The 10,897-nt window shown below is 37.2% G+C and overlaps 1 protein-coding gene across 1 annotated transcript; it reads right to left on the bottom strand.

Annotated features, from left to right (window-relative positions):
- Positions 1-1,341: 1,341 nt before the first annotated feature.
- On the bottom strand, positions 1,342-6,484 carry LOC110101327 (pentatricopeptide repeat-containing protein At2g37230). The gene is made up of 2 exons (XM_020829187.2): positions 4,048-6,484; positions 1,342-1,608 (listed from the first exon to the last, which is right to left on the bottom strand). The coding sequence occupies exon 1, from the start codon at positions 6,369-6,371 to the stop codon at positions 4,128-4,130; it is 2,244 nt and encodes a 747-aa protein (XP_020684846.1). The 5' UTR covers positions 6,372-6,484; the 3' UTR covers positions 1,342-1,608; positions 4,048-4,127.
- Positions 6,485-10,897: the final 4,413 nt, after the last annotated feature.

The raw sequence follows: 10,897 nt of genomic DNA, 5'->3' as shown, positions 1-10,897 counted from the left end.
TTATTTACATTATAGTCATCACTTCTAATTGAAGAAGATAATGAATGATATGAAGCATGAGTGCTTGGAAGTGGAATATATTTTGGAAGCTCTTTTTTACTCATTTGCTCAGCTTCACTGATTTTCATTTATAATTCAACCATTTGTGATGAACTTATCTTCGTGCATACTTTAATTCCATGACCACTAATGTTCAACAAATAATATTTTACTCTATAATATGATCCTTTATATGTGGCATTACAATAATTGCATTTGAATGCAATATTGCCAATCCCTTATAGCATTTTACCTATTTTTGTCACATAACCCCACATATGCTTGTTATCTTTAATATTGGTCTCTGATGGACCATCATCAGACCTAATTCCTATACCACTAGAGCTCATTATCCTGCCAAGGATCGACACAAATTAAACCACATGAATTTGAAACATGAAAAGTTTTAAGTAAAAGTGTAGATATGTCGCAGAAACCTCCGCAGGGGCACTTTTCCTTGACCTCGCGGGGTAGGGTACCATTCTTATTGATAGAGTTGTTTTAAAGATTTCTCTAGCTTCTCGATGCCACTTGGTACCATTCGGTACCCCTCAGTACCAAGAGATACCGAGCGGTACCGAACATTGATACTGAGCATAGTACCAAGCGTTGCAGAGAGGTATTGAGCGGTGCCGAGTTCCAGTATCGAGCGGTACCGAGTTCTGGTATTGAGCAGTACCGAGTTCCGATACCGAGCCTACGATGAAGAAAACGAACATTCACTGCTCGCGTTGCCTTCACTGCTTGTGTTGTCGAGCCGCTCTGTCGACGAAGGATGATCCTGTCGGCTTTAATGCTTGCGTCGTCAAGCCTCTTCATCGACGAATGTTGATCCCGTCCTCTTCTATGCTCGCGTCGTCGAGTCACTCTTTCGACTATAACGAAGAAGACGAACGTCTGTGCGGAAACGAAAACCTAGCTCGCTAAAATGTTTAAGCCGCATAAATGAATATGGATATTGAGCGGATAGCCGAAATGAATAGGGCAAATTGCGGCTATGTTTTTTTTTCGTTTTTTTTTTAATAGGACACACGTATCTGATGCGTGTGTTCAGTCAAATTTAAATAATATTTTAATTGGACACGACAAATTTGTATCTAACACGTATCCGTGCCGTATCGGAGACGTATCCGTATTCGACACTTATCCGATATAACACGCCTCGTAAATAGGAGTATCTGTGCTACATAAATCTCATGCTTTCATGTACAAAACTCTGATGTTGAATTTAGATTCAACATGCCCAATTATCTCTCTTGTTTTTTGTTCAGTGATGTTAAATGGTAGGCAAGACAAAATAACTTATTTAAGTTGGTACATTTCATGGGTTATATTATTTTTATTTAAAGCATCAATTGAGCCACCTAAGACGTACTATCCTAGAGCACCAACAGAGTGCCATTAGGGAAAAATTATTCTTCTTGCAGACCTAGACGACATCCGGAGATCAACTAGAACGCAACATGTAATTTTTTTTTTTGCTCGGTAACGTTGTGTGCTGGGTGACATGGCACATTCTGACTAATCTTCAGACCATCCAGTGTCCGCACAGAATAATTTCTCGTCATCCTGTAAAAATCAGACATATTTACCAATATGATGTTTAGAGTGATTGCTTTCATAATATTTCGAAGAAAAAAAAAATTCCGATGCAGCGTGACTACTTTCTGGATTTTGAGGAGATATTCCAACATAACAGTCAGTTGATCCAGGCATCACGAGACAATATCAGCAGTGGTAACAATATGAGGTGCATGATGAGGAATCGATCCATGAGTTATTCAAGTTATTTTCAATATCACATAGGGAGATTCAGTCATAGTAACCATTTCACCCAAACAGATGAGCATGCAGATGTACATGAGCAGCATACTCTATGAGGTAGGTCTATCTGTCCCCCATAGCAGTAGACACCTGGATCTGATGCTATTATGCGCAGGACACATCACAAGGGCGAATTATTACGTTCGGTGACCGGACGTCCGGACATCCAATTCAGAAGCGTCACGTCACCCAAATATACTGGAACCTGGTATATTTTGGTGACGTAGCACGTCTGAATTGGTGTCTGAATGAATCCGGACACCGGACGTAATAATTTGCCCATCACAAGTTGGTGTTGGATATATGTACAAGTGCTTTTGTGTTTTCATTACAAGTGGACATTACAAGTGCTTTTGTGTTTATATATGAATTCATTTGTAATGAAATGTAATGAAAGATTTATTATGACATCTAAATTATTTCTTAGAAAATATCACATGATAAAACTATTAGTAGATGGATTTAAAAATATCATCCTATACTACTCTAATTACATATTTAACACCTAAAATTTTAATATTATATACATACCATCCATAATTTATTTTCATAACAAATATGAGTTGTATAAATGAAATATATGAGTGATAGGAAGAAAATATAAGTGATATATTTGATATTATATAATATTAAAATTTTTGGTGTTAGATATGTAAATAGGATGGTATAAAATGATATGTATGTAAATTTTCCTTTAAATTTAAAATATAAGCGATAGTTAGATATAGATATAACAAACTCATAGCACTTTGATATAACAAACACATGCGATTTCTCTGTATTGAATTTATCTCATTGAAAAATATTATATATACTTTGGGTGTATTATGAAATAAAAAAATTAAAACTATTGAAATACTAATTTCAATTTACTAAATGTGATTCATTTTAACAAAATAAAGAATTTAGATTCTTTTTTGGTAAAATCCCATATCAATATACTAATAATATATACTTTAGAATATTCAAATATCTCATTTATAAAACATATCATATTTTCAAATTTGGTCTATGAAGTAAACACGAATTTAAAAAGTTTAATAAAAAAGCCAAGAAGAACAAATAAAATTAAAATAATAAATCAACAGAAATAGTATGAGAGAAACTATAAATGTGAAAGAAACTATAAATATTAGGGATTTTACCTACCTAACACTTAAAACTTCTCTATTTACTTATTTAATACCTAAACTTTAGTATTTACCCTTCTACCACCTAAAAGCCCTATTCCTCATCAAATATACCACTCCGTTTCTCTCCAGTCAAAACCAAATCCCAAAAGCTGTATTTCATGCACGTTTGCTTCGTTATCGCCTCATCCTCGCTTGGCCGGTTCTTCTTTGCTCTTTGATGTTCTTCTCCATGTGCACCACACTGTCGACGCCGGCCATCTTCTCCACGCCGCCCACGACGATCGTTTCTCCATCCGATGACCGATCGAGCAACTCCCATCTCCGATCGTCTTCTCCATGCCGCTCAAAAGTTGCTTTTCCTGAATTTAGTGTACTAAATTCTGAATCTAATTACGCTTCATCCGAAACAAGTCTCCATTTCTTTCTCTAAACATTTTCTCCTCAAGTTTTGAAATGAAAAAGGTATAAAGGAAAACAAATATGGCACAAAGCAAAGTTCTTTTGTAATTTGTTTGATCACTCAATCGATTATCCTCTTGTTTGCTTGTGGTTACTTCATAAGTTTGACGTTCATCTCATGACGTTCTTCTGAGATGGCTTTTGGCTGCTTCAGCCTCTATTTCAATTTGAAGGTTGGAATCAACAAAATGTTGACTGAGCTAGAGCTTCGCACGAAATGGGAAAGACAATGGGATTCAAATGCGAGAAAAGGAGTTGCTCTGTTCGGATGTACTCGCACAAGTTGGAGAAGATGATTATTGTGCGAAATACAACTTTCGGGGTTAGGTTTTGACGGGAGAGAAATAGAATGGTATATTTGATAAGGGATATGGCTTTTAGGTGGTAGAAGGGTAATATTAGAGATGTTTTACGTGTTAGATAAGTAAATAGAGATGTTTTACGTGTTAGGTATGTAAAAACCCCTAAATACTAATTGCTCTAATAATAGTATGAGAGAAAGCAAACCAAGAAGAAACGTGAAAGAAAAATCTAAACAATTAATAAAACTCATGCAACAACATTTCAATTAAGCTGGTCACAAAAAAATTACCTTCACTTCTTGTGCATGGCAAATCCTAGTTTCCAGAACAGAAATGTTAATTCCAATATGAATCAGTAACGGTCGGATTTTCAGTAGGCCTGGGTCTCCATCCTTCTTGCCCTCTTCTTCTCAAAAACAGTGTTTCCCGAAAGGATTCTTGACAGAATATCAGCCTGCTTTGTATGCCCTTGGGTATTCAAGGTCTTAATGAGGTTCTCACAACCCTTGTTATCCACTACCCCACCCTTTGCTTTGATCTTGCAAAGTATTGAGTATGCTGGAAGTATCTTATCTGCAATATAGAGAGCATCCAGCAGGCGGTCATAGCTTGAGAAGCTAACGTCATAGTCTCTTTCTAATGCAAAATCTACAAGCTTTAGTGCTGCAATTGGCTGTTCATTGTCGCACAGGAAGCCTACCAGGCTATCCAAATCAGGCATGCAACCATTCATAATCATCAAATTGATGCGGCCAATGGCTTCTTCAACATGCCCTCTAATGAGGAGAGCTTCCAATATCTTCTGTGTCATGTCCAGATTCTCTTTCACACCCTTCTCTATCATGATCTTCATCACTCGGCTTGCTGTCTGTACTCTCCCATCATCGAATAGTGCAGAAATTACCGACCGGAATAGAGCTGGGCTCGGTAGATGCCCTTGTTCAACCATGCTATCCAAGACAGTCTTAGCATCAGCAGGCTCTCTCTTCTTCAAGAAACTATCTATAAGAAGCTCATAAGCATCTGCATCTGATTCAACTCCGCGACGATTCATGATTTTAAGGACTTCAAATGCAGGCTCGGGGTTCCCCTCCTTGGCGTGTCCACGAATCAAATGATTGAATGCAATTTTATCATCAACTCCTCTTTTCATAAGCTGCCTAAAGAATGTCTCTGCCTTCGAAGTATGGCCATGGCAGCTTAAGTACTCAATTATTGGATTGTATGCAGAGGCTTCTACAGGCAAACTATCAAGTCCCAACAAGATGCCCTTCTCAAGGAGCTCATTGAGCATCTCTACTGCCTGCTCAAACTTTCCACCATTGCAGAGACTCTCAATCATTATACTGTAATGCTTCGAATCTAAAGAAACCCGAAATTTATCCATCAATCGGTGCATATCCAATGCACTATGGAAGTCCCCAGCCCTACACATGCTTGTGATCAATCTAAAAAATATGGACTTGTCCTTGGGAGTCATCTTCCTCTCTGCCATTTCTTTGAAAACTTTCAGGGCAGCTGCAGTCCTTTCCGCATCATCACAGAGCCCAGGTAGCAGAGCAGCATAGGTCCGCTCAGTGGTCGTAATCTCCTTAGCCCTCATTTCATCAAATAGCCGGATTCCATCATCCACGTTTCCACAAGACACATTTCCTTTGATCAAAAGGTTGTAGGTAACCGAGTTAGGAATCAGACCAACAGTAACAATTTCATCGAACACCTTGTGTGCCTCATCCATCTTCTTCGCTCGCACCCAGCCATTAAGCAGGGTATTGTAGGTAACAACATCCGGCGAAAATCCTCTCTCTCTCATTTCGGAAAAGAAGCGCGTTGCTGTCTCCATCTTCATCGAGAGGCAAAAGCCCCAAATAAGAATGTTGTAGGTGGAGATAGCCGGAAGAACACCATCACGGATCATGGAATTGAAGACACGCTTGGCCATGAGAACTCGTCCGCGACGGAGGATGGCTTTGAAGAGGGCGTCGTAGGATCGCAAGGTGCGGTCGACGCCAAGCTCTGGGAGGCGGCGGAAAAGTTTGACGGCCTCCTGGGGGATACCGGCGCGTCCATAGGCGGCAATGAGGTCAACGAACATTTGCTCGTCACGAGAGACGAGGCGCTTAGGCATGTCGTCGAGAAGAAGGCATCGGGCGTGGTTGAGCATGGATGATCGGCTGAGGATGGAGATGATTTCGGAGTAAGTGTGAGGGTCGTGGCGGAAGCCAGTTTTCTCGACCCAGCGGAAGAAGCTGAGGGCTCTGTTGGGGTCGCGATCGCCGGCACGTCGAAGGACGGCGAGGACGAGTGGTTGTTCAAAGACAGGACAAATAAAGCGAATTGAGTTCTGGAGGCGTGTAGTCCATGGCCGACGGAACATCATGTGGCAGATGGTTTCGTCCAGAGATGGCGGCCGTTTGGCGTGCTCGCCACGCAGAGGTCGGGCCTGAGCGGAGTCCGAAGAACGATCGGAAGCAGGAGGGGGATCGGATGAGGTGGCGGATGAGAAGGAAGATGAGAAGCCATGGATGAAAAGGAGGGCCGGGTTGCGGAGTAGGGCTAGGGTTAGGGTTCTAGAGGTGAGTTTGGTGGCGGCGAAGGAGGAAAGGTACGCCATTTTGACGGGCTCAGTGAAGTAATGAGGTAAGCTCGTCAAGTCGGCGGCTCGCAACACAGCAGCGGATACATGTTGTTGACGGGTTTGCGATGAAATACAGGTCGCGCTTGAGGGCAGGGATTAAATTTTAATATGAAAACATTTTAAGGCATAAAAACTTGCATTTAGAGGTCATTTAAAATCATTTCTTCTTTTTTCTTATTTATTTGATGAATTTTTACATATATAAGACCTTAAACAATAGTATATACATATTTAATATCTAAATATTAGTATTTACTTATACGGAGATTTACATACATACCATTATATTACTAACATTTTACATATCTAATACCTCAAATATTAATATTACAGTTATATCACTCAAATTCTTTATTTATCTCAATTATACCACTACGTCTCCAGCGGGCCTCATGACATTTTTTGCACTCCTTCTCGCACGTTAGGGCTTAAATTCTGAGAGATGCTGAAGTGAAAAAGGAGAGGGACCACGTTCCATTATATGCGAACAAAGTTAGCCTTTTTCACAATCCAAGGTAAAAGTATGAAAATTTTAGTTCAATTAGTTATTTTTGTTTGCCTCCAGATATCATGGGTTTGCTTCCAATATAGTTTTGTATCATGGATCAACCCTTTTGGTATCATGAATCTACTTCCATTATCATGGTTCCGCCCTTTTGGTTCCATTATAGTTTTGTATCATGGATCTGCTTCCGAGTTCCTTGTTTATGTTGTCATTTGACCGTTGGGGAGAGTTTCCAAATTGTGCACATCAATGTGTGGTAGAAATGGTTCACATTTGAACTAAATTTGAGATGGCACTTATGTGATTAGATAATACATTTCTGTTAATTAATGGATGTTTGAATATGCTTCATGTTTTAAGTGGTTGTTTGATTGCAAGTTCGATTGCATTGCTATAACCAAAATTTGCACTGTTTTGATAGATTTTCTGCAGCTTTTAATGAGTTCTTTAAATTCATCCGTTGTGAAAGTCAAGCGGCAGTATTCCCAAGTTTATTGATATTGTCACCTCAAATGTGTCTAGTATATATGCCACCGAGGACCTAATAGTGGAAGACAATTTTATAGGTGCATTTATAATAGAAGTGATGATGATTACAGTAACTTTAAATGGTTAGATGAGCAAGAAGAGTAATCTTATGTCTAAAGCCTTCGATGCAAATACTTCTAAGAAGCTTGACTTGATTCTCCTGACGATTAAAGTTTTTGTTGGGTTTGTTCTTATCGACATTACAATATGAGTTTATTTTGGCTAGTACATTGCAGTGTTGAAGTAGAATTTATGTATTGTTTAGAGGACGACATGTGTTATATTTGTAGTTTGTTTTCTTATTGTCTAAGGTTAATAGTTCAAGCATTGTTGTTGCTTGAGCTAGCTTTTTGGCATGCATTGCCTTGGTATATTATATCTTCATTGATTTGTGGAATGAAAGAACAATTTATTATTTTTTGGAGAAATTCTAGATTTGGTCAGAAAATTTTTGAAGCAAATTGATAGATATTGAATCAATCTAGTGTGATGGTCATTTAACTTGTGAATTATAACATCATATATGAATGGATGCACCAAGAACCGAAGCACTAAATATTAACATGACTTCACTCAAAATTATCATCTTAGAAATTGATAGTTATTCTTCTGGATTTTGAATGAAAAATTACCATCTTAAAATGACAGCACTCCAAGCAGAATTCTTCTAGAGTTTGGATGGAACTAATAACTATAAATATCCATTTATTTCCAGAATTTTTTATGCAAGCAAGTTAAGAACAAAAACAATTTTATAAATTGCGAGTAAAACGGAACATGTCAATTGTTTATGAGGAATAAAAATAAATTTATAACCTGCGACACAAAATAGCTGACCCAAAATAGGTGTCCCAAAAAAGTATGATCCAAAATATGTGACCCTAAATAAATTATGAACCTCCAATTACTTATAAACCTTCAACATATGAATACTTGTATTCACTTCCTTTAGTAAAGTTTTCAGCAGTTCGTCTACTTGGAAGCTTGGGTCGCTTCGGTTGCCCGCTTGTGTTATTAATATGTCCTCGATGCTCTTTTGTAATGGATTCTTACAAGTACTTCGATGATGACCCCAAAGACCGCTTCTGCTGCATTTATGTACTTTCTTATCATTCTTTAAAAATTTTGGCAATTTTCTTTTTTTTGGGTCTTCCTATAGGTGTTGATGTATTGGCACTCCAACATTCACCACATCATGAACTACTTGCCACTGATCCTTCCCAGGTAACATGTTAATTGTTCCATCATACGCGAACATGTATCTAAAGCAATTGTAATTAGATTACTTGTGTGAAATAGAATTTATTTTTTAAAAAATGTAAAAGTTACCTATATACGTAGTGGTAATCATGAACGTACGTATGCCACAAAGGATGCTCCTTCATTCCAATGAAAGCCGTGGAATTAATATAAGGAAGTTCTGTTAACTGACATACCTTACATGTACAGTCTCTACTCACAATATTAACTATATGTCTTGAATGAAGTGATTCTACCTCAGCCTTGAAAATATTGGATTGGCGAACTAATAAATGTTCTTTTCTGGTAGTAATTTCTCTTATGTATTCTTCTGCATGGGGTACTATCTCACAGTGCCATGTCAAACTTGTCATCTTCCGTGCAGCCCTTTGCTCCATTAGTTTACCACGAAGCATGTTAATTAAGTCAACAACTAGTTTATTCCTAGCTTCCATTATCCATGCATTGAATGATTTTGTAAATTTATTGGTATTGGTAGCATGGTATATACCTAACATAAACTAACTTCGTGACCACTTGTAATTTAAGGAAAAAAAGGTACGCATGGATAGTCGGACTAAGAACACTTAGCTTAGCTAGCTTCTCATTATACTTTATACTAGTATATGCATTAGTTGTAGCCCAAACTAATCCTTAAAGTTTATATCCATTTTTGCAATGAATTTTTTTTTTTTTTTCATATTCTTCCACAAATGATGAGTACAAACTCTATGCTCAACTCCAAGATATACTTATATAATTGCATCGCCCAACCCCTTCTCCACTGATATAAAGTAAGTGGTTCTATGTTTGTACCAATGCTTTCTCCCAAATTATGAAGGAACCATAAATATGTCTTCTTAGATTCAGTCTCAATAATAGCAAATGCTAAAAGGAATAAACCATTTTTACCATCAAGTGATGTTGCATATAAAAGCATGCCTAAGTGCTTGGATTTGAGGTGACATGCATTCAAACTGATAAGAGGTCTACAAACATATATGAATCCATTTGCACACACCTTAAAGCTAACATAAAAACTCTGAAATGAATTGTCGTGGTAGTTATACGTAAATGTAATATGTGAATCGGGATTTCTATCAATCAATTTAGCTTGTAGTGTTGGTATCAATTTATAATTATCATCTACAGAGCCAAATATATTGTCACGAGCTTGCTCCCTTGACCTTCACAACTTCATGTAAGGTAATGAAAGGTCATACTCTTTCTCTAAACTATTATTGTTATCTTTTGGAGGCATGTATAGATTCCTTTTGACTGTCTCTTAAATCTCATTGGCAACCCAAACATATGTGGCTAGTATATTCCCAACATGATTGATTCCAGGACAAGAGTGAACTCTATCAAGTCTCCTAACTTAAAAAGATTGTATGTCTTCACATAGAGAAGATCAAATTCTCCATTTGTAACATTAATAAGAGCATATTGCAATAACACGTTTCTTATAACTAGCCTTTATCCTAACCCCAAAATTCTCCTTGATGGCAACTGATCGCAGAGCATGCTTGAAACTTGTTGCATCAGGAAAAAAGGTGACATCAGCTATATCTTTAGAACATTCAACCATCTGTTTAGAATTCACAACCTCCCTAAGATTAAAAATCGATTCATGTGCATATACTTCTTGTATTGTGATGATTATCTCAGCACGTAAATTTTCATTAGATAATTTTATCAACTCAGTCACATCAATGTCAGAATTGATATCCTTATATTCCTTCGGTGATGTACCATATATGTGATAATACATATTGTATGGATGCCCCTTAAGCTATTGACATAATCTAACAATCTCTCCTCTAAGCGTGAAAATATTGAGTTGTCTTTTATCAAATTTTGCAGTCCATTATTTGCCACCATCATATCTCTTTATATGTCGGTCATTTGTTTTAACCCAAATTCCTCCAAACTTAAATGCAACAAAAATATACTCTTTTTGCTCTCTATATAAATTATTTCTAATTTTGTCACCATCCTGCAACACAAATGATAAAAAAAATATCATTTAAAAATTTATAGTTTTTTAAATGAATCATTCAACACTCACATATATGTCCTCTTGGAACACATCAATAACTACCTAGAGTAAATGCACAATTTCCTTCAAAAAACTATTTCGAACAATCTTCTTCCTTATTGGCAAACAACAAACAATAATTTAATATCATTTGGAAAATATTTACATTTTGAGTTTTCAACCATCTGTTTC

Source organism: Dendrobium catenatum, unplaced genomic scaffold, assembly GCF_001605985.2.
Source record: "Dendrobium catenatum unplaced genomic scaffold, ASM160598v2 fragScaff_scaffold_853, whole genome shotgun sequence".
NCBI lineage: Eukaryota > Viridiplantae > Streptophyta > Magnoliopsida > Asparagales > Orchidaceae > Dendrobium > Dendrobium catenatum.
Note: the sequence above shows the minus strand (reverse complement) of the source record. Positions and strands in the feature narration are given on the sequence as shown.

Coding starts and splice junctions, on each gene's coding strand:
- LOC110101327 (XM_020829187.2), bottom strand. CDS start 6,371: ATGGCGTACCTTTCCTCCTTCGCCGCCACCAAACTCACCTCTAGAACC.